At 36.2% G+C, this 25,081-nt stretch overlaps 2 protein-coding genes across 2 annotated transcripts; both read right to left on the reverse strand.

The window, feature by feature from the left end:
* Nucleotides 1-5,564: 5,564 nt before the first annotated feature.
* On the reverse strand, nucleotides 5,565-9,060 carry LOC103953123 (stachyose synthase). The gene is made up of 4 exons (XM_009364856.3): nucleotides 7,127-9,060; nucleotides 6,843-7,020; nucleotides 6,368-6,735; nucleotides 5,565-6,276 (listed from the first exon to the last, which is right to left on the reverse strand). Exons 1-4 carry the CDS (start codon nucleotides 8,600-8,602, stop codon nucleotides 5,701-5,703), a joined length of 2,598 nt encoding a protein of 865 aa, XP_009363131.2. The 5' UTR covers nucleotides 8,603-9,060; the 3' UTR covers nucleotides 5,565-5,700.
* A 2,398-nt stretch (nucleotides 9,061-11,458) lies between these two features.
* LOC103953124 (NADH dehydrogenase [ubiquinone] 1 alpha subcomplex assembly factor 3) lies at nucleotides 11,459-15,897 on the reverse strand. The gene is made up of 5 exons (XM_009364857.3): nucleotides 15,641-15,897; nucleotides 15,418-15,534; nucleotides 14,997-15,031; nucleotides 13,549-13,649; nucleotides 11,459-11,808 (listed from the first exon to the last, which is right to left on the reverse strand). Exons 1-5 carry the CDS (start codon nucleotides 15,817-15,819, stop codon nucleotides 11,725-11,727), a joined length of 516 nt encoding a protein of 171 aa, XP_009363132.2. The 5' UTR covers nucleotides 15,820-15,897; the 3' UTR covers nucleotides 11,459-11,724.
* Between the last annotated feature and the right edge of the window lie 9,184 nt (nucleotides 15,898-25,081).

A 25,081-nucleotide genomic window follows, 5' to 3' on the forward strand; every position in this document is an offset into this window, starting at 1 on the left:
AATACAAACTTATAATAAATAAAGTGATAAATTTCTAATTGGGAGATATTTAGGGTTTAACTTTTATTTTATTTATTGCTTTCTAATTTAGACTCTGTGAATAAAGAAGGAAATGGATTTGAACACAAATGTTGCTTTCAAGCAAAACGCAGAACGTTGAAGAAAAATATTTTTACTTGTAATTAAAGGGGGTTGTATGTGATATTTTACTGTAATAGCTGAAATCAATCATGTTTATGTCTCTTAGTGCAGATTCGATCCTCACTAAGTCTCGTTAATGACTAACTATTTAATTCACTAATTACTATTTGTCAAAGAAAATCTTCTGAGATATTATAATTCTTGTCCAAGAAAAATGCTTACTTTAATAACCCACTTCTTATGTCTCTCTCCTTAACCAATTGATCGACAATGGCATACCTTTAGTCTTCATCCCTATCAAGGGGCAAACTATGAATTAGGTATTGCAAAATATCTACCGACAAATTTCCTCCCAAGAAAAGACAAGGAGTCAGCCGACAAGTTTAAAAACCAAAAGAATTAGCCACTTGGTATGCCAGTAAGAACTGGCAAGAACATAATCACGATTAGCCCTTGAATTTAGTGCTTATGACCATCTCCAAATGATGTTAAATACTAAAAGATATTTAGGTGTTCTCTAATAAATATGTTACATATGATGTGGTAGTTGAGTTATTTGACTTAATGTTTTTAGGTGTATTTTTATAGCAAACAAATAAAGAGTCAAATATATTTTATTTAATTTTTAATGCATGGGTCTCATTAACAACCAATAAAATAAAGGTTTTTTTTTTATTTTTTCCTTTCACAAATAGTCTATCAGATTGATCAAACTCATCATTTTGGTCCCTTACTTTCAAAATCAATCAATGTCATCCCTGACATTCACTACCGCACATCAATTTGGTCATTCCGTTGAGATTCCATCAACTATTCTGTTAGCTTGTGTGTGGGACCCACAAATCCAATGAAATGGTGACACGTGGATTACACAAAATAAGGGTTTTTATCGCAAACGGTTCCTAACATTGATCCAACTCCTCACTTTCGTCTCTGAGTATTAAAAATCGATAAATTTGGTCTCTAACTTTCAATACCGCACATCAAGTAACCCTTCTATTGAAGTTTCGTCAATATCTTTTGTCACACTAATTCAATCATATGGTGCTATGTGGATTAACTATAACAAACTATTTTTTAAGATAAAAAACCAAAACTAAAAGTGAAATAAGAAACTAAAAACCAAAACTAAGAGAAAGAAAATTCATTGTCATCTTCATTAGGGTATGCTCAAAAAGAAAAGGAACGCACCATGACACCATGAAAGATTTGGCCTCCTGAACTCACTATTCATTCTCTCTAGTTGGTTATAATCCTATCAAATTCGAATTGAATTTGAATTGATTTTATCGAATTTAGATTGAATTTTTTCCTGATTGGGGTTGTGGGATGCAAGGACAATGTCAGCGCAGAATACTCGTCCGTTGGTTCACTCTTAAAAAAATAGTTTCTTACAGTTAATCCATGTGGAGCCATATGATTGGATTCATGGGACCACATCAACACATAAATGAGAATATATTGATGAAATTTTAATGGAAGGGCTAAATTGATGTGCAATAGTGATAGTCAGAGACCAATTTTATCGATTTTTGAAACTCATGGACCAAAATGAGGAGTTGGATTAGTGTCAATGACCATTTATGATAAAAACTCTTATTTATGTAAATCCACGTGCTACAATTTCATTGGATTTGTGGGTCTCACATACAAACTAACATAATAGTTGATGAAATCTTTACGGAATGACCAAATTGATGTAGGGTAATGAATGTCAAGGACGACATTGATTGTGTATAGGTTAGTTTGTTCGTTAGGATGACAGTTAATTACTGGTCTAATTTGCATGGCAATGCGCCGACCAAAAGATAAATGTGGATAAAACAATATTCTACATAGAAATGGAGAAAACGATGTGTTTAGGAAATTTTAAGCCATACGTTACGTGTTAGTTTGTTAGTTAGGATGACAGTTAATTGGCATGGTCAAATTGCATGGCATTGCGCCGACCAAAAGTTGAATGTGGATAAATCTATATTCTATACGGAAATGGAGAAAACGATTTAAGTAGGAAATTCCAAGCCATATGTTACGTGTTAGTTTGTTAACTTCTTTTTTTCTTTTGAAAAGGATTAGCTGATAACTTTTTTTTTTTTTTTTAATGAAGGGATTAGCTAATAACTTCGCCACATTAGTTTATGCTTTCAGAGTTGAAAGGATTCATATATCATTTCAGTCACCTTCTAATCACTATCTTGTGATTCATTAGCATTAAAAAACGAACTTAAGATACATCGTGTGAAATATGGAGCTGAAATTCGTCTTTAATGAACATACAACCCGTATGATTGTTGTAGTTTGTTAGCTATAGGCTGGCAGTTAATTATTGGTCTAATTGCATGGCATTGCGCCGACCAAAAGATAGATGTCGATAAATCTAATACTCTAGTCAGGAACGGAGGAAACGTGTCTTCACAAGGTCATGAGTTTAACTACTAACTAACTATTGACTTGAATTTGTTTCACCCTCTGATTGGCCTTTTCATTTGGTTTGATTGGATTAACACCCTCTTGTCTGTTTCCTGGGAAAATCGTGGTGATTCGTCTACCTGATAAGACAATGACTAAAATCTGATTTTTCAAATTTTTCTGCAAAACCCTTATTTTCTCCACTATCAATTGAAATGATAACAGGTTAGCTAAAAGAAATAATAAATGAAGAATTAGAGGAAGCAACTTTAGCTTTATCCAGAGAAAACTAGTATTTTCGTTATAACAATGTTAAAATAATAACGAAAACTATGAGCAGAAGTAGACCGACTTCTCTAGGTTTTGATCCAAAAAGAAGAAAAGTGGGACCATATACCATGCAATACAAACTTATAATAAATAAAGTGATAAATTTCATATTGGGAGATATTTAGGGTTTAACTTTTATTTATTTATTTTTTTAAGCCCAAAAAGAAGAAAAGTAGGACCATATACCAGGCAATACAAACTTAGAAATAGTGTGATATATTTCTGATTGGGAGATATTTAGGGGGTAATTTTTATTTTATTTTATTTATTTTTGTTAAGTGATAGTGCTTTCTAATTTAGACTCTGTGAATAAGGAATGAAACGGATTTGAACATAAATGTTGTTTTCATGCAAAATGCGGAACATTGAAGAGAAATATTTTTACTTGTAACTAAAGGGAGTCGTATATAATATTTTACCGCAATAGCTTAAACCAATTATGTTTATGCATCTTAGTGCGGATTCGATCCTCACTAAGTTTCGTTAATGACTAATTATTTAATTCACTAATTACCATTTGTCAAAGAAAATCTTCTGAGATATTATAATTCTTGTCCAAGAAAAATGCTTACTTTAAGAACCCACTTCTTATGTCTCTCTCCTTAACTAATTGATCGACAATGACATACCTTTAGTTTTCATCCCTATCAAGGGGCAAACTATGAATTAGGTATTGCAAAATATCTGCCGACAAATTTCCTCCCAAGAAAAAACAAGGAGTCAGCCGACAAGTTTAAAAACCAAAAGAATTAGCCATTTGGTATGCCAGTAATTAACTGGCAAGAACATAATCACGATTAGCTTTTGAATTTAATGCTTATGACCATCTTCAAATGATGTCAAATACTAAAAGATATTTAGGTGTTTTTAATAAATATGTCATATATAACGTGGTAGTTGAGTTATTTGGCTCAGTGCTTTTTAGGTGTCTATTTTTATAACAAACAAAAAAAGAGTCAAATATATTTAATTTAATTTTTTAATGCATGGATCTCATTAACAACCAATAAAATAAAGATTTTTTTTTTCCTTTCACAAATAGTCTATGAGATTGATCAAACTCATCATTTTGGTCCCTTACTTTCAAAATCAATCAATGTCATCCCTGACATTCACTACCGCACATCAATTTGGTCATTCCGTTGAGATTCCATCAACTATTCTGTTAGCTTGTGTGTGGGACCCACAAATCCAATGAAATGGTGACACGTGGATTACACAAAATAAGATTTTTATCGCAAATGGTTCCTAACATTGATCCAACTCCTCACTTTGGTATTAGAGTATCAAAAATCGATAAATTTGGTCTCTAACTTTCAATACTGCACATCAATTAACCCTTCTGTTAAAGTTTTGTCAATATCTTTTGTCACACTAATTCAATCATATGGTGCTACGTGGATTAACTATAAAAAAAAACTATTTTTTAAGATATAAAACTGAAACTAAAAGTGAAATAAGAAACTAAAAACTAAAACTAAGAGCAAGAAAAGTCATCGTCATCTTCATCAGGGTATGCTCAAATAGAAAAGGAAGACACCATGACCCCACGAAAGATTTGGTCTCCTGAACTCACTCCTCATTCTCTCTAATTGGTTATAATCCTATCAAATTCGAATTGAATTTGAATTCGATTTTATCGAATTTAGATTGAATTTTTTCTTGATTAGGGTTGTGGGATGTAAGGACAATGTCAGCGCAGAATACTCGTCTGTTGGTTCACTCTTAAAAAAAATAGTTTCTTATAGTTAATCCAAGTGGAGCCATATGATTGGATTTGTGGGACCACATCAACACATAAATGAGAAATATTAACAGAAGAGCTAAATTGATGTGCGATAGTGATAGTCAGAGACCAAATTTATCGATTTTTGAAACTCATGGACCAAAATGAGGAGTTGGATCAATGTCAGTGACCATTTACAATAAAAACTCTTATTTGTGTAAATACACGTGTCACCATTTCATTGGATTTGTGGGTCTCACATACAAACTAATATAATAGTTGACGAAATCTTTACGGAATGACCAAATTGACGTAGGGTAGTGAATGGACATTGATTGATTTTGAAAATGAGATACCAAAATGATGAGTTTGGTTAATCTTAGGGACTATTTATGATAAAAATCCTAAAATAAAAACTAAATCAATTTTAATAGTTAATGTAACTATGAGGCCCAATATAATAATAAAATTAATATTTGATGTATGTATTGAAAAAGAAGATTTGATATTTGTATTCAATTGGCTACATCAGCCATCAAATAAAATTTTGATATATTATATTTGACATTTCTTTTAAAGATGCTCTAAGACCGAATCTCTCTCCTTGTTAGAATAACATATGGGCCATGTCCAGTTTGCTTTTGGTTTAGGCCTCTAGCTACTCATTCAACCATTGTAGTCCGTCATAATAATTTAGCACTGTCATTGTTGAGGTCGAACAACTCAAATTTAATTCTCACTTTTATAAGATGAACATAAATATCAGGAGACAGTAGTATTACTAGCGGCAAGGATCTTGCGCACTTTGAATTCCCCGTTGATTCCTGTGGGATATGATGCAACAAATGTGGGCACTACGTGGTACAAAAGATGAAGCCGTTGTGCTTAAGAGAGAGTAACTTCAATTGTTTCGTTTTGCCGTGGAGAAACAAGCAGAAAATATGAAGTCGAAGAGAAGTTTAAAGCAGTAATAAAATCTTTACGAAGTTTGGATTAAGTACACAAAATACAGGACCAAATAAATACATTGTTTCTTATACAAATTTGTCACACTCTTAGACCCTAAGCAATGTTAATTAGAATCTAATTAATTATCAAAAAGCAAAAACCACATCGGAAATGCCAGCAGCTTCTTCAACCCACGCAAGGTTCAGAGCCAGTTTACCCTCGGCCGACCACTCGAAAGCCACTCCAGCACCATTCAAATAACATTTCTTTGGAGACTCACTTGAGTAGGCCAAGAAATTGCCTCCACCTTTGACCTTCACCATGGCACTAACCTCAGCCGCACTACTCTTGTACTCCAACTCTTGGAGGGCACCTCCACTGTTGAACATGTTTGTAAGTCCAATTGGTGCGAATTTGATGTTGTGTCCGAGCTTTTTAATTGGCACGAAGCTGAAAAGCTCGAACGAAGATGGCTGGATAATAACTTGAATTGCATCAGATTTCGGGGTCATTAGGCGGAGTTCATCAGCCTGGTTGAGATAGACTACGTACTCTTCAGCCTTGCCCATATGTGCTGCTTCTATCTTTTGGTCCCATTCAATTTCGGAAACATGCAGTGAACAAGATTTCGGGTTATAGCACTCTGAGTATCCTCTGATCCTTTGCTCTTTGGGGTCCCAACCAGCCCCTTGGCAGTTGAAAGCTCCAATCACACCACCATACTGTGTAACAATAACAAATTTAGTAGATACGTTTAGCGTCTAAATTGTTACAAACTACAAAAGCACTTGAGACTAAGGAACATATGCATACCTTGTTGAAGTTCCAAATTTTAAGAACAGTTTTGTTGTCAAATAAAGGGTTTTTGAAGAGGCAGTCCCTAGTGGGGAGGGCAAAATGCTGGCACTTGGGAATGGTACCATCCGGGTAAACAAGCTTCTTAATGAGATCAAAATCATGGCCAGAAACTGAGTCACTTACATACACCGGACCTCCACAGATAGCTCTAGATCCTGCATGAAATTTGGCACACAGATGGTCTGATTGGAACATATCCCAATCGGGATGTATGATCTGACCCATCCACATGCTGTTGTAGGCGCAATGGATCATATGAACACCTTGTAACCAATAAACTCCCATCGGATCTCCGTTCGGATCCTGGAACCAAAAATCATCACCTGCAACACAAGCATAACATCCACGATCTCATTAAGATCGAATGTCCCGCGGTTTAAAAGGAAATTATTGTTTGAACACAAAATCAGTTTGGTTTGAAGTTACTTACCAACTCTTCCAAAAGAGATTTGCTTTGTCCCAAGGAAGAAGAAATCATTGCACTGCTGCATGCTAGCAATTAGTCCATTCCCTTTGAAGTTGTTCTGAAGAGAGCGAGTCAACCCCTTGTAATACGCCTTTGCGAGCTCCACGCGGCCTCCATATTCCTCAGATACGTACTCGAGAGTCTGTATAGAAAATTCGTATCAACAATTGGAGCGCACAAATTGAATATATATAATCTAAACAAGACAATATAGCAGAAATTAAGACGGTGATATATACAAGACTTACATGAATAACATCCACTTTAACTCCTGTGATGCCAACTTTGGAAAGGTAGGAGTGCATCGAGTCATACAAATTATCAGCTTGATCAGGATGAACAAGTCCAATTCCGCCCTCAACGATTTTCACCACAGCAAGGTCAGTCATGGTACCATCAAGTCCCGGAGAGACTTTGCATGGAGTGATCTTTGATTTAAGATGTGTTGAACCTGGTCTAACACCACCCCAGGCACCACAAAGAGCATGCCATACATATATATCGTCTAAGCCCTTAAATTTGGTTCTCAAATCCTTCGTGAAAGCCTTCATTCCGTAGTTTTCGGCGCTGCAAGAACAGCTTCCGCAGCTTTCATTAGAAGCAGCGCTTTCTTCTTTGCCAAGGATCTCATTCAACTCTTGTTTCAGCTTCTGAATTTTTGTTTCAAACTGCGACGAGTCAGTGGCTCCAGATCGAATGGCCTTGTCACGATTCTTCTCAGCGTGTTCTATTTCAATTGCCTTGGCTATCAACAACTTTGGCTTTTTGGGATCAAACGAAGGAGCATCCGGCGCCAACATCGAACCGCCTCTGTACTCCCTGAACTTCTTGCACTCCTCAAACCTGTAAAGCCTGGCAGTCATTTGAGTCCCGCCAAGAACTAGATTTTTTGCATCCTCATTCAAATCCTCATCATCCAAATTGATGCTTTGCCAGCCATCATCGATGATGAGAAACCTAGGGGATACACCTCCTTCGACAAATTCGTTCACACCATGCCAGACACCAACAGGCTCTACGGTTAAGTAGAAGGCATCCCAAGTGCACCAACCAAACTTGTCAACCAGATTGGGGACCGTCTTCTCTTCCAACAGCCGAAAGGTATTAAGATGGACCCTAAGAGCACTATATGCTTCTTTCATCAAGTTGTAGGGATTGTCCGAAACATGGACATAAGCGATGGCATCGAAATTTGATGCTTTCACTTGGGTAGAACCACTCTCAGCACAGATCATGACATGATCATCAGTGCCAGGGTGAAGAGCGGACCTAAAGTTGCCTTCGATAACAGGTAAGATTATAACATAGGACTTAATTTCCGGGACATCAAAGAGGACCCATTGGGTTTCCATTTGCAAATTTGACCCTGAACTTCCCACAAACATGGTGGACCACCATGTCTTGAACCTAAAGATGCTAAGGAAATCCCTGTTGCTAAATTTACCTAAGGAGTTCATCAACCTATCCGAAGACTCCTCCTTCCTGAATCCAAGGAACCCGCCCTTGCGGGACAAGGCGCGAACGCGTTCGAACACAGGAAGTGGAGCATCAGAAGACTTGAAGATTGAGTGGAAGTGGTTAAAAGTGACATTGCTTGGAACTTCAGCGAGCAACGGAACTCCTTTGACACTAAACCTTCCATTAGACAAATCAAAGTATTGTTCTAAACTGTCAGACCGACACGCGAATGGGATCGGATTAACAGGATCATTAGGAGGTGCCATGAGCAGAGGATAAACAGGAGGGCTAGAACTCAAAGAAAAAGCTAAAACAAAAGATTAAGGTGGTATATAGCTAAAGTTTAGAACAAGAATTTGATTATATTCTCGAAATATATGGTTTAAAAGCTAGAAAAGGGAGATCACAAAGAAGATTCAGAGAAGCCAAAAAAAAAAGTAATGAAATGAGCAACGTTACTTAGCTTTGGAAGTGAGTGCATGAAGATTTTTCTTTGTTTGTGATACAAGCGAGAGCGGGAGAGAGTTGGAAACTGGAACCGAACTCGGAACCTCGAATGCAGGGTTGGAGTGAGCGAGGGGTTTGGTTAATACAGAAAGAGGGAGGGCTATGCACGTATGTATAAGCAGAGGGTGACAGAAAAAGAAAGAGGTGGTCGGTTGGTAGCTGAGGATAAGAGTGTTTGGTCTTTCGCAAACTTTGAGGTTTTTGAGTTTTGTTTTCGCTTGGACTACGTGAAAGAGCATCGCTATGGAGCTTACATTTGTAGATTAAATTTGGTAAAGAGTAATGTTTTTCTTACCATAATTTTATACCATATTTTTTTATCATTCTAGATGGCAAATAAGTTAGACAAGTTACATCATTTAATTTCAATCTTTTCATTAACTAAAATACTTAAATAATCTTAGGTGGAAGAATGAGACTTCTTGTATACCATAATCATCATTTAATTAACAATATTTTTATTAATTATTAATTAACATTTTGATTAAATGCTAATTAATTTAGATGATGTGGCTGTCCAACTCATTTGCCACCTAAGATGGTAAAGAAATATGGTATAAAATTATGGTAAGAATATCATTATTGTTCTGTAAATTAAAAACATAAAAATTGATGATTGAATTATTATTTAAATGTTGTTAAACGTGCTTATTTTTTATTGATGACACATCATTTAGTTTATAAAATAATTAATTTTTTTAGAATTTCTTTACATGAAAAAAGCAAACCGACCCATGGAACATTGACTAGAAACTTATGTAAGGTCCCAGAAAGTGGGACCAGTAAGACCAGATTAAAAGGCAAGAGGCAAGAGCTGGACAAGTTGATGTATGATGTCGAAGCATGCGTGGGTCTTGAATGTAATGATGAATTTAAGTTCTGGATTTTGGTAGGCGGTTTTCTATTTATTTCAGAAAACTGGAAGTTTCGAGCATTATTTAAAGGAAAAACGAGAAGGAAGATAAAAATCAGAAACTGGAAGTTTCCACGAATTTATTTTTAAAAAATAAAAATAAAAAAAAGGAAAATTTAAACAATATTTCAGTTTTTAATTTAAAAAAAAAATTAAAAACTAAATAATTATAATTATCGAATGGTCAATTTTTATCATTTGACTTTTGTTACTGCAGTCCCATCACTCAAATTTCCTCATGCAGGACCCACTAAGAGGAAGATGGAAGATGCCAGATGGGATTGTTGCACATTTGCCACAGATGAGCCACCGTTACAAAGTAATCAAAAGAACGAGAATTCAGGCTTTTGCTTCGATAGAAATTATTACTCAAGCTATACTTAAAAGACATTCTCCAACCCTACGAACTTAAATTTTCACTTTTATTCCCCCTTTCAAAACTCAATCCAATCCAAGGCTAAAATGTGGTCTAAAACCTAAAACTCAAATAGAAATTAAATTTAGCCCAGGATTAGTAGGGTTGACCCACTATTTATGTATATTTTATTTAATTTTATATTTATAAATTCATTGAATCCAACGGTTAAGATCTAATTTGATGAAATTCAACGGTAAAAAAAATAATTTAACGGTCCAAATTTAAATTTAACAGCTAAAATAATTATAAAAAAATAATTTCATTTGTTTCATATTTTTTTCATAGTGTTTAACAAGTTTTATGGTGTTGGTTAGTCATTTTTCAGTATTTGTTAGAATCTAAATATTTTTAGGTTAAAATATTCATAAAATTAAATTAGGATAGTCTAAATAATTTTTTATTTTAAAAAAGTTACTTTAAGAAAAAAAATTAGTCTAAACTCATTCTTTAATAATCTGGGGTTAAAATTTTAGGCAAAACGGAATGAAGCAGAAAAACTGTTTTTGGGTTAAAACCCAAATTTTCTGGGCTAAAAATTTTAGGTTTTAGGTCAAGGGTTGGAGATGGTTTAAGGAAGAGAAAATAATTTAAACTTAAGACGTGATGAGGTGAAATGAAAGGCGTTATCCATTTGTTATACTAAGGGAAGAAAAAATAATTTAAACTTAAGACACAGTTAGTTGAAATGAAAGACTTTATCCATCTTCTTTTTTTCCTTGACATATTAACTTGATATCATATGGGAAACGAAGAAGAAAAAAAGAAAAATACCTGAAATCGAATTTTTCTTCCCTACAACATATTCGACATGTCTTATCACCCAATATTATCTCACTATGTACCAACTTCCCTAATCAGACAAGTCTTATCCAAATTTCTTTTTCTTCAATTATAGGTCATCTTTTTAAAGAAAAACTAATAAAAAAAAATTAAAAACTCTGAATCTTAAAAGTAAAAACAAAATAAAAGATAAAATAAATAGTACTTAAATTGGCTTTTTAATGTAAAAATATAATTTTTCGTTAAAATGAACAATTCCGTAGACCTTTCGTTAAAATTCCTCTTTTTTAATTATAAACGTGTCGGCATGAGGAGAAGGTTGACAAATAGCACCGACTTACCACTAACATTCAACCTTCAGCAATTTATTTATTTATTTTCCATTTTCCTTTCACATGTTTACGATTTATTTTGATCCAACTTTATTTGAGGCTTATGCCACTTAAACCTCAACAAAAACAGTAACTCGCTCTTCGTCTAATGATATTACTCTTCAGACCATTAAAAGAGATCAAAAGTTCGAATCATCCTGCGCCTGTCGATTAAAAAACACAAGCCATAAACAGAATAAAATCACGTAACACGCAATTCTTTCAGAATGTGACGTGTTTATGCTTGATAAAATACTTCCACGTTTTATGTAATCAATGCCTCCCAAATACACTAGTTACTTGATCAATGCATTCGTTTTCTCGAAGTTGTATGTACCTAGTGATGAGTGATTCTTACGACGCGGAAAACAAGCATCTTGCACTGAGTCTCCGGCATCATTAAGCAGCTCCGTATGGCACGAGTGCAGCAGCCACAATCCTACCTTCCTCGTTCAGTATGTTGTAAGTCGATATAGCATTTCTCTGAGACAAAAACACACAATATAAAGAAGTTGGTAGTAGAACCCACCACTGTGATCATACCCAGTTGACATGGAGCACTAATTGTCATATCATTTTGATAGAGAGATTGAAATGAAGCATCCAAATCAGCTTTTTAACTCTCCACCAATTGGAACTACAGGCCCCAATCACACCTTCGAAGAGGCAAATAGAGTAGTTACAACAAAACTTGTCAATAGAAGTTACGGGAGAGAGTTAGGCTTGGTTTGGTACTGAAGTGATTTTGAAAAAAGCTGGTATCAAAAAAAACTGAGAGCTGTTTTTGTGTTTGATAAACATCCAACTTCAGCTTTTTTTCACAGTTTTGGGTGAAAAAAAGCCAAAAACAAGACGCTACAAAACTCAGCTTTGAAAAACCGATTTTTTTTCACATCTGTTTTACATAAAAGTTTACTAAACACTATAATACTGTTTTTTTTTTTCAAAAGCACTTTTACAAAAAAGTTTACCAAACACTCTTTATTTCACAATTGCTTATTCTCACAGCACAGCAGAAGCAACTTTTTTTCAAAGCACAGCAATACCAAACCAGCCCTTAGACTGAGAGATCCAAATAAAAGTACGAATACTCTATATATTGAAACTAAACAAGAACCGACGCTTGAATTCAACCTATTATTTTACCGGACACTAACTAAAGTTCACATCATGCCTACAGCAAAAATCCAGCAATTGATTTCATGCCTCAATTTGATCTTGAAAATTAGTACAGGGCTTGCAGTAGAATGTGTTCCAGTTAGAACAATGTATGCAAATAAACTGAAGAAAGAGATAGTAGGTTGTGGCCTCACACAGAAAACAGCGGTAGTCAGGATATTTCCTAATACAATTTCCCCCCAAGGACTCTCGAGTCTATGGACTCTGGGGATAATAAACTAAAAATTTCTTCTTTTTGTTAAATAAAAATGTTTGCACAAATTTCCAACTAGACATAAAGACCAACAACAAACTAATAGATGCGGAAAATACTCTTCATTAAAAACAGCCCAGATTACATGGGAGCGAAAAAACTGAGAAATATAAAATGACGTTAAAGATTCTCAATACAAATTGTAACCCTGCATATAGAACACCTTCACTGGTAACTCAAAACATTAACTGTTTCAACAAGTATGACCCTGGACTGTTTCAACTAGAGGTGGGCATTCCTAAGACAAAAATTAAGTTGGCTAATACAAAACTAATTACAAAGAGACGATCAAATTCGTCTTTTTTTTTTTTTTTTTTGTGGTGTTATTTTTTTGGGGGGGTGGGTTTTGTGTGGTGTGGGGGTGAAGTGTGGGGAGGGGGGAGGGGGAAGCTACAAATCCTTGTTAATCCCAACTTTTAGATGGAAGAAACATAAAAAACCATTGATGCCGGAAGAAAGTTTCCGCCCCTCTAGAGTTTTAATTCTTATTCATTGACATTAAGATTTGTAGGGTCCATATGGAACCTAGAAGCAAAATTACACTATAAGTGGCCAGTTATCATACTACCATAATAGTTTGATCATGTTTTGAAATTTTGATATATTCCCTACTTTCCTAATACATCCTATATATGATGATGCTACTTTATTCACATGATATCCTTTCCTAACATTATATATATATATATAAAGTAGCATCATCATTTTCTTACAAGCTATGTTACATATTCACCACAATAAGAATAATGTGCAAGAAAGGGAAATAAAATAGACACACAGATGAAATATACCGAGTCAACGGCTTCTAACTTCATTCCCGTAGAACGAATGTAGCGTCGTAGTTCAGGATCTACAGGTTCAATGTTTCTCCCACAGCCGAGAATCAAAATCTCTGAAATAAATTATCAAATTAATGTCACAAGAGAAATAACAAGGAATAATTTCAAATTAAAGAGTAACCTATTGTTTCCAGTGTTATGACAAAAAGTAGGGTACATTATAAGAAAAAAGGAATTACATCCGCTATGTTTCAACTTTGTAAAGAGCTCTTAAAATTCAAGAAAAAGTGATACCCCTTCATCTTCTAATTTTCATTGCCTAAAGGGAATTGTTATTAGCATTCCTAAAATCTCATTTAGCAATCCAAATTTTCTATAATTAGAAAGAAAAATACACTTGTGAGGAGTGTAGAATGAGATTTTTGGAGTGCTAATAACAGTTCCCTTGCCTGAATCATCACAAAAATCAACAAAATCTGTAAGAGACAAAAACTTGAGGCTCCACATTCTACATTTCCCTTTCTACGCATTAGAATTTCTTACAATTTCTACATTGTTTCAAGTATAATCATTTTAAGAGCCATATATATAGTAGTTTAGGTCACTTTGTCTTCGAGTGGGGAGGGGATGGCCAGACATAGTGAGGGAGATGAGGAAAAGAAAATCGGTTGGAAAGAAAATTAAAATATCCCCATGATTGAAGCCAAGGTTGTACATATTACTTTAGTTGACATTTAAATTTTTCCCATCAGAATGAATGACATGTACTTGTAGGTCATTACTATTTCAGATTTGGATGCAAAAGATGACACAGGATCACAATGCTACAAGTTAACAACACAAGGGAGATCAGTACACAAGGATGTATATTTACATGCTTATTCTTCGTCGGCCTCATTCTATCTGAGTCACATGCTATGTGAAGGGCACTATTCCCTGTAGCTTATAGTTATAAAAAGGTTTCCGGTTCAGTTACTTGAAGATCCAAGACCTTTTTGGTTTGCTTTGGATATTATCATGGGAATGTTAGATTATTAGTGTTAGAATGTTATAGGTATTATACTTATAAGCTGACTTTAGAATTCAATGGTTGAACCCGGGATAACCATTCTCTGTATGAATGTTAGCGGTGTTATGTTAGCAAGCTACTGCAACACACTTAAATACGCCCTAAAAATTATGCGCCATACAAAGAGTCTTTTTACACAAGTGAACAGCTTGCACCAAATGCTCTCTATACGAATGGTTAGCTGGCTGCCCATGTTTCCTACAAATGAACTGGTCACATATTGGCTTACTGCTTCTTAAAGAAACGAAATGTGTTCTTCTAATTCTGCCTAGGAGTCTACCTTAAGAAATTGACTTAGGCCAATCTTAAACAAGGCACATATAACAAGAAGGAAAAGAAGAAACAAACTTTGAGACACAAATCCCGTATTAAACCAGAGTTTGAAACTTACCAGGAATAGGCCGCACGAGTTGGAAGATTGATAAGCTGCATCACAACAATGTAGATGAAATTCAGATAAAACTGCTAGCTCACTGCTCAACTCAACTAGTAAATATATATACATAGTACATACATATCCATAACATAACATATACCACAACGGCAAATAAGCAACCCAACGTCTTATACCAATTAGATTATTCGGTATAATTTCCACAGAAAAACACAAAATTAAGAGCAATCTTGAGCCACATCCTTCCCGTATCTTAACCAGTACTCTATCTAAACCCAGAATTCGTAGAAAATGCATCGAAATAACATGGTGTTATATTGTGTTGGGACAATTATATATCGACACATTATAGATGACAGCCAACGCGTCCATGTATACATTTGAAAAAAATGAAGACGGAAAAGTGCAGAGCGAGTACCTATCAGGAGTGACATCAGACAATTTGGTGGGAGCCCAAGACATTAACATATTTCCAACACAAAGCAAGCTTCCTTCGTAGTCCACACCATTCACTGTGAATCCATTCTCTGTGTACCTTCACCAACACAAATGGCAGAATTGTAATAATCAGTGGCTAAAACTGAAATTAATTAGGGAGTAATCAAAACTAATCAACAATTAATTAAGGAGTAGGCGGGTACCGCTGAAAGCGAAGCTGGTCGTCGGGGACGTTGTCGATGAGATTGATCTGATCGTAGAGAGAGAAGGCGCGTCTGAGAGACGGGAGTGATTGTTGGGTTGTGGGTTTCGGTTGGGCTTCTTTCCGGAGGGTCCGAATGAGGTTTGGTAATGCCCCGGCTGCTCTCGCTCTCGACCCCATCTTTGAGTTCGCTGTCTCTGTGTCTATCTCTTTCTCCTTCTCTACATGTTTCTGTTTCTGTCTTTGTTGCTATGATGCGGAATAACTGTGCTTCCTGAAACTTCTGCCCCAAATTGTAAATAGCTCATTAAAATAGGGAAACAAAATGGATAAGTTTGATCTATTTACTAGGGTTTTTTTAATCATAGGAGTTACGCGCCTTTAAAGAGGTCTTGTGCATAGGATTTTTTATTTTTTTTTCTTAAATCACGGCGCTTGCGCCTCTTAAGATGTGTTATGTCAGAGATATCAAAACAGCAACCGAGTCTTTTTCCTTTTGGAGTTAACTAGGACTACTTCGGTTTGGGATCTCAAATCAAAAATGGGATTCCAAATTCCGAACCAACCCTTTTCGAGACAAGAATCCAAATACCGATCCCGAATTGAATTTTGTTATTCTTGAATTGTGGAATTTCTTAAATGTTTTTGGTATTTTTTGACAAATCGGGATTGGATTTTGGGCTGAATGGTATTTGTAAACCATGAACTCGATAATTTAGGGATCCGAACTTGGGGCATTGGTATGAGTACTTTTAAGATTAAGAGAAAATACGGATGTGGACTGGACATAATTAATAAAAAAACGTGTAATACCCGTAATAAGAGAATAAAAAGGTTACCATATGACATATGTGGTTTGACATAATGTAAAAGATTGTAGGGGTGCATAGCGCCCGTTAAGGGTGGCCACTTGGATTCAAAAACTGAAACACGAACCAAATTGAACCGCTTTTGTGGTTTTGAAACGGTTTTAATTTGAACTGAACAACAATATGGAAACATGGTTTGGTTTCGATTTTGAACATCTAAAACCAAACCGCGTGCAAAAATTAATTAAATATTTATACCAATATTAGGTAATTTATATTGTCGGCTTTCTTTGTTTTATTATTTTAATGTGTTTTGTTACCTTGTTTTGTTACTTTTGTAGGCTTTTAAAGTTTATAACAACTAATGTAATTTATATTGTTTAGAGTTGGCTAATTTGATTTCAAGTACGCCTCTCTTACTCTTAATCCAGAACCACAACAACAAGCTTCAAGGCAATCTCAAGCTTCTAGTTCACAAGGTTCAATGGCTCCTCATCCATCGGTTTCCCTGTCACAAGGTCCAAACTCTTCTCAAGTATCGTTTTCTCAACCCGTCCACAAGCTCAAAAGCCTCCTCAATCTTCAAAAAGTAAGTGTCCAAAATGAAATGGTAAGAGAAAGGGTTGAACGATGCAAAGTAATGACTTGAAAATTGTATTACCAAAACCTTTTTGTTGAATTGAATGAGCAATTTATTTTTTCGTGTTGTTCTACTAATGCCATTGGGCATTTTGATGTTGAAGTTTGTTTGAACTTTAGTTTTAGTATGGTAAACTTAAATTTTTTAATTGGGTTGTACTAAATAATGCAAGAAGGCATTTTTATGTTGAACTTTAGTTCAAGTTGTATTAATATTGTCTTCTTAATGGACTACAATCATTCTAGGAGGTGCCTAAATGAACTTGCTATCATCATGGAAAGTACAAGAACAAATGGACACATGGTTATGCTAGTTTTCTATGATGTCAAGAAGCAAAGTGGGAGTTTTGCATAATCATTTTGTGGACATGAAGAGTGCTTCAAGGACGAGATGGACAAGGTGGAGGAGTGGAGACGAGCTCTTAGAGATGTTGCAGATCTCAGAGGAATGGTTTTAAGAGATCAGTAATTTTTCATTCCCCCAAAAGTTGTTGGATTCTGGTTTATTCCTATCCAGTCAAATGGATATGGAGTTGTTAGATGGCATAAACGACTGTTCAATATCTTATCTTATCAATCATTTCAATGGATGATATATATCAGTATAGTAATAATACAGAAATAACTTGTTTGTTATAGATAATATGTGGATGGTCCACATGAATAGTGAGAAGGAGGAGAACACACAACAAATGGAAGAAAGAGAGGGAGAAAGAAAAGAAGACATAAAAGAGAGATATAGAAGAAATTACCAGTGAGTTGGACTAGAGAGGAGAGAAAATAGTGAGAGTTATCTTTGTACTTTTCTTATTTCACGTAATACAAGAAAGAAGTAATGCTGCCCCGATGACCTATGCACACTTGCCGAATCTCGTAAATATTATTTTTCATTTACTTTATGTTCCACTGCACACATACCATCGATTTTACAACACGGTATCCGCACAAGAAGCTCTCGCCTAAGTGGAAAACACTACACATAATTCTGACCCGAAACAATGGTTCAAGATGACATCGTTCTTAGGTATTTCCATTTTTTCATTTATTTTCGTCTCTCCCACCGTGCCAGAAGCGCCCCCACCGAATTCCTGTGAGAATTGAAATTTACAACGACCTGTAGTCATCACAAGATGAGAAAACTCGTACCTGAAAACTGATTTCCAAAGATCCAGAAGAATCTCATCAAACTTTGAAACCCATATCGCGTCGTTCTCGATGGATCTCGAGGACTCAAGATAATTCTAGCTTTGAGTCTTAGGTTGCTTGACCCGGTGCCTATGGCCGTCGTCTTTTGATGGCATTGCAACCCCTTGGAGGAATACAAGTTCTCGTTGCCCGCATGGCCATAGTTTTGCTCACAACGCCTTTCTTGATGAAATCAAAGTTCAGAGAGATGGCCTTGAGCCTTGTGCTCAGCCTTGGTAATCTGTATGTATGAGAAAGTCGTTTTGTGAAACCCCGTTTTTAATTTGTTGTATTTTCATATTATCGAACTTATAAAATTACCGAATTACCCTTGAGTTGACTTTCATTGACCATCTCGTCGAAACACGTAGTTCTAATTTTAGTAATTTATTCTTATCATACTCATCACCATGAATGTTTAGGCACAAACAGATTCAAAGTTGGATTTGCAACGAAGATTCTATGTTCGAAACGTCGAACATTTTCAGATGTTTTGCATTTCGTATCATGCGATCTTAAATTGTGAACCATGGGACCCACATAGGGATTCTTGTCCCCTTATCCATGTCCCTATCCAGATTCCCTCCCCTTTTTCTGATTTCATTCTCTTTTTCTCCCCTCACTTTCTCTCTTTCCCTTAAGTTCTCCCTCGAGCTCTCTCTTCTTTGCAACCTCTCATTTTCCTCCCCGAGCTCAACAACAACAACCACAACCCTTACCAACTGGACGTGGAGACGTCGAAACCCCCATGCCAAGCGGTGGAACCCCAACAATGATAGAGTCATTGTTCACACTTTCCCCTACGAACTCCGACGTGTTTTGTGGCTTTTCTTACATGGGTAAGTCCCTTAAAACCTTTGGGGTGTGTTTTAAGGTTAGATTGAAGTTTGTTTTAAGTTGTACATACTTGTTAAACGCAGAAATAGCTCGAAGTGAGCTTTCCCCAGATGCCGACGAGAACCCGTGCATTCCAGGCAATTTTCCGGCCACGACACATCTCCAAAGTGGTATAAAGTTCTTCCTCTCATCCTAAGCTTCATTTCCATAGCTTGTACGTTGAAAATGGTGACAAAATGAGCTCGAAAGAAGTTCTAGAACTCCTGCCTAATTTACAGGCAACCCACGGCCTAAAACCAGGTCGACCCAACCTGATACCCATAAATTAGATCCCAACCCAACCTTCATACGAGGCCCAAATCCTTGGACCATACTACCCAGCCCAACCCAGAAGTTTGGCCCATTAAATCAAGCCCAGAAACCGGCCCAACCCAAAAAACCCAAAGCCTAGATTCGACTTGACCCAACCCGATCAGTTCCCAATTTCCAGATCAGCTCATGGGTGTTTGCCGTGGCCAGTGCATAAAGCACATGCACTTCTGTCGGAGGTACTATGCTCTGCCGCAGTCCACAGCGGAGCCGACGACTTTTCCTGCCAACTTTTCGACGACCCAACTTGGCGCGTGGCCTTCCAGACTGCCACCCCGTGGCCATGCGTGAGGTTCCCCCCTAGGTTTTTTGATGTCCTGAATCCGTTTACGACATCCGTTTTCTGAAATTCAATCATTTTAGTATAGTTTTATTAATTGGTCCATTTATGTGCTTAGGTGCATTTGTTAGTGGCGTTTCTGTCCTCCTCCCTAGTTCGCACGGCTCTTCAACGACGGAGTATCTGTGAGTGGACCCCTTCTAAATTGCATGTTTTTACTATTAGAAATGCATAATGAAAAGCATGATTTTATGACTACGTTTTATGAAACGTTTATGAGTAAATCAAATTTACGCTTTTTGAGATATCATACTATATTGAATTTATGTTTACTGAGATATTTTGGAACAATGGATTTATGATATGGTGTTTGAGCTATTGAGCTCCGACGAGATATATTTTGGAAAGACTATGTTCATGATTTTCTATTTCATAGGGCCCCTAAGGGTAAGCTTTGTTTTATGTGGTTTCGACTATAAACCCCTTTCTTTTTCCTTCTACCATTTTTTGGTAATGGGTATACTTGAGAGATAAGTTTGGAATTCGACCTCCTTAATGGTATATTTAAAAGACATCTTATCTCTTCCAAAAGAACTTTTGGGATTTAATAATTGTGGAAGACAACATCTTTGTTGATAAAAGAAGTTTAGATACCCTTAGCGTGCTTACTTAATGGTTATTCATATTATGTGCCTATGGACGAATGATACTTAAATATGGCTTCGGTTGGGTGATGTAGTGGCTTCGGTCGGAAGATATTTTTACATGGCTTCAGTCGGGCGATGTAGTGAGCGCTCGTGAAAGAGCCACTACAAGTAGTACGTGCAGCGCATGGCTGCCACTGCAGCCACCTTGAGGTGGCACATGGAGGAACCCGAGGTCCCTCATTAGGTTTCCTGACATGCCAAACTCGAATCCGTCATCCGTTTTCTAAAATTTGATCATTTTGAAATAGTTCCTTTATTAGCCATACTTTGTAGGAAAAAGTATTTATACGTTAGTACATTATATATTTACGTTAATGGTTTCGTTTCCAGGTGAAACACATCGCAAGGATCTTCAAAGCCCGCAAGACGGGTTTGACACAACGACATGATCTGTGAGTGGGTCTTTTCTTCTATATAGTATATATATTTGTTAGTTTCCATTAATATATTTGAAAAATAATTTTCTACGTCATACCTAGATTAGTGTAATGTACATAAAATTTACCGCATTGACAAAATTCATGCAATTATACTACGTCCCACGTGATACACAAGTATACGTACTAGTATGGATACTTTAATAGTATTTACGGTTCTGATTAGTATTTCATTGACTAGGGTTATCGAATTATCGAATTATTGATTTACCATTGTATGATCATATTTACGTTATTTGCTCGTAGTATGCTGCACTGGTGTTAGTACTCGCCCAGGTCAGGGCCAGTCTTTCACGTGTATGTTTACATCGCACCGTAAGCTCACTTTGGATCCATTGTAGGTGCTAGTCCTGTCCTAGATTGCTATAGGCAATTAGGACACGTATGTGATGCACATAGCGCCAGTCTTCACGTGATTGTAGTACTAGAGCGTAAATCATTATTACACCCAATCATGTTCATGTCAGAATACCTCTATATGAACTCGTGTGCCAGCATATGTCGATGAGCACTCTATGTGATATGTTTATTTCTGCGAGATATTGTGATTACTTGAAGTTATATGCCTATTTACGGATTTTGTGACGTATTGAATTCTTGAGATATTGTAGGCTACGGTAAGTATGTTCATACTATATGTAGTATTTTGGAAACTATACTTATTTTACAGCGAGGGGTTATAATGTTTTTCAAAAAGGTTTTTATAAAACTTTATTTTTAGGCTCACTCACCCTTGTTTATAGCCCATCTAGGTTTTAATGCTGAGCTTTCGTGTTGATGAGGGTTCTTGGTAAACTTTGGTATAGATGATTACATTCAACAGTTTAATTCTTATCCTACATTTATTGTACTTTACTTATGCTCTGACATCACGTATGAATTGGTTCATTCCCACTCACAAGTGCACTCTTCCATTTAGGCACTTTTAGGTTTAAATTTACTCAGTTTTTCCACATCAATACACTATATGGCTTCGTCACCTTTCGAGTGACGGCCAGTACAGCTCGATTCGGAGTCCAAGTGGACATTCCAAGTCGGGGTGTGTCATCAACTGAGAGAGTAGCAATTCCTTAACTAAATTAAAATGACAGCCACAAGTGCTTTTGTCCACAAACTATTAAATGAGGGCCAAAAGTTTCGTGATTCATGTAAATAGGGACCATAAATTCTTTAATCCATGTACAGATTAAGTATGGGCATGAATTCCAAAATATGAACCTAAAGGTTCTAATGATGTCAATATTGAGATTAAATTTCGGGTACATATGAATAATGTTTTGACCTGAAGTTCAAAATTTGAATAATGTTAAGAACCTGAAGTTCTAACATTTTATGTAGACATATGTTATATGTGGTATGAGTTAATTATCGCAATTTCTGCCATACCTGAATTTCTTCCCTTTGGGAATAAGAAAAGGATGACCTTTGCAAAACCCGATTATGTGACCATCGACATCTTACACAAGAGATACTTTCATGAATTCATAATGCTTAAGAATTCATGTGAAAGCATATGATATTAGAAAATATCTTTACTTAAAAGCTCATTGAATCATATTCATAGAACCAGAATTTTCCATCATCTCTTCATTAATTCATTACTTATGGAACTAGAAGTTTCCATGGGTTCCCATATATAACAAGCTAAACTAGAAGTTTTTCAGACATGTATAAAATCAAATAGCACAAAAAAAAAAAAAAACTTTATAATTACACGCGCATACACATGAGTTACAACTACAAAACCAAACAAATAGAGGGACCTTCACAAAGGTTGCTCATGCGAAGTCTTAGTACTTGGCAATACCCCATAAGGGGGAGGCATTGGAGATTGATCATATGACACCCCAGTACTTGGAAAAACACCAGAAGAGGAAGGCACCAGTTGCCTTCGAAATCTGGCCACTAATCTTTGGTGATCACTTTGAATCTGACTTTTGGATTCCTGCAGCTGGTCAAGCTTTCTTTTCATGCTCGTCGAGTAAATATTTGCAAGTTTGTGCAACTCTTTATTCTTGTGCTTGAGCCCTCTGATCACTTGTCTAAGACTTGCCACCTCAGCCATTAATGTTTCAACTTGGCGAGTTCGAGCAAGTAAGTGTTGGCCCATGTTGGATACAGAACCAGCACATTGAACACTAAAAGCCAAAGAGTCTTGAATATCCAATTCATCAGACCTCTTTGAAAGTATTCTTTTATCTCTAGGAGTGAGAAGGTTCATAACTACTATTGTAGCCGTTATATCATCCCTCATCACAAAGTCTCCAATCGTAAGATGGTCATTAGAAGATAAGAAGAACGGGCACCATATATTATCCTGACGCAGGATGTGTGCATCTCTCCTAAGACTCAAACCTAAACAAAGGTTAGATGGGCAAGCCATTTTCAAAAATAATGAAAGAAAAGGGTTGGATATAGGGAAATCTCAAAAAAAAAAAAACAACAGAGACAATTTTCACAAACGGACAATCTTCAAAGTGTGCATTTTGGATACAATTGATACCTCTATAAAAGGAGAGGCAACTCAACCACTTGTTCAAAATTCGAAAAGACACAAATCTCCGAATCTTAAAAGATAGATTTTCCTGCATAAAGTTCGTCAACATTTTCTCAAACACAATCTCAGATTTCTGGATATCAAGGACAACTCTAGCAAACTTCAAACGCGTAAAGTTCACTATTCCAACTACACCACTGTTGCCAACAAGCGTGGGTGACAAAGCTACATCCGCACCACTACCTGCTATTTGGAAATCCCTATATATGTCGACATTCGTCCTCCATGGCAAGGCATACCTCCAAGATGCCTAACTCATATTCCTTGCCGAGAATGCATCTACAACCAAACCTTTCAATATATCCAGTTTTCCTTCTCTATGGGAATACCTCTTCAACCAACTCCCTCAAAATGCCAAACTTATTTTCTCAGCATCAAATCCTTCTACTGTTTTCCTTCAAGAGCAAAAGTATTTTATATCATCAGGGTTGAGAGCAAGAGTATCTCATATCATGTTATTTCCCTGTCTTTTCCTTTGCATTATGGCTTACAAGGCAAGGATAAAGAAAGCAATTAGTTGGAACTTGAAATCAAACTTCCGGTCAGGAACCGACTGCCTGGAATTTTTCCTTGATTGCTCACCTTGCATTGCTCTCGAGTAGTCATCTTCAACTGTTGTTGGAGTCGGGCCTCAAGTCACCAACACCGCAAATAATTGGTATGGTGGAGCTGTCAAGTATGGACGAGTCATCAAGAAATGATGGACCATATAAGGGCAAAGGTTGCACACCACTTCTACTAGGCAAGAGACTGATGCAAAATGATCAACGATGAGCCCATAAAAGTCCAAAATGAGAAAATTGGTGGCTTGCAGAGTGATTGGAAGACCAAAGATCAATGATGGGAATCCTACTCATAGCCCCAACAAACTCTACCAGTTTATATCATTCACATGATGTACAAAAAGGTAATAAAAACTACTAATTGATTACAAGTTACACAGATGCTACACGGATTGAAATGTCAGTTAAACTATCCATAGACTTGGCACTACTGAACTGTTGCATGCCCGAAGCATGACAGTCACCGAATGGATTCAAGTTTCAAAAGGGATGTCTCATGCCAGAAACATGATCAATGTGTAGGTTCCAATTATTCAACTCCCAAGAAGTGGAGATTAAAAATTGAAGCTCTATAATGCTCTAAAGGAGGTTATGATCCATATTCTCAAACAATTCATCTAATAAGATATAACTGTCCTAAAAGAGACAATGTAAAGCTCTGAAGAGGCAAGGATATCCAAAGTAATGAAATGATTATAAATATGCATGCGCATGCACATGGGAATTATAGGATCACGAATTGATGATTACAAATGTTAATTTTGGTTTTTAGTAGCTACTAAATTCATCAATGAGATGTGTTGATATTGAGCCACGTTCTTTTGTTCATCGACAAAAAACAAAATTATTGGCCAAAATGGAGAAAGGCAATTCCATTACAATTTATCAAAAACGTGGAAAAATGAACCTATTTTACAAATCGCCAAATGATGTTGAACCCAAAAGGTTACGTATGAGCATTTGTAATACAGTGAAATACACTCACATGATATGACACATGGTTCCTAGTCGAAACTTGAAATTGTAATACACTCCTGAAAACATGATTTCTCACTGTGA

The sequence above is a fragment of a genome, unplaced genomic scaffold (assembly GCF_019419815.1).
Source record: "Pyrus x bretschneideri cultivar Hongxiangsu unplaced genomic scaffold, Pyrus_bretschneideri_v1 Contig41, whole genome shotgun sequence".
In the NCBI taxonomy this organism is placed as follows: Eukaryota; Viridiplantae; Streptophyta; class Magnoliopsida; order Rosales; family Rosaceae; genus Pyrus; species Pyrus x bretschneideri.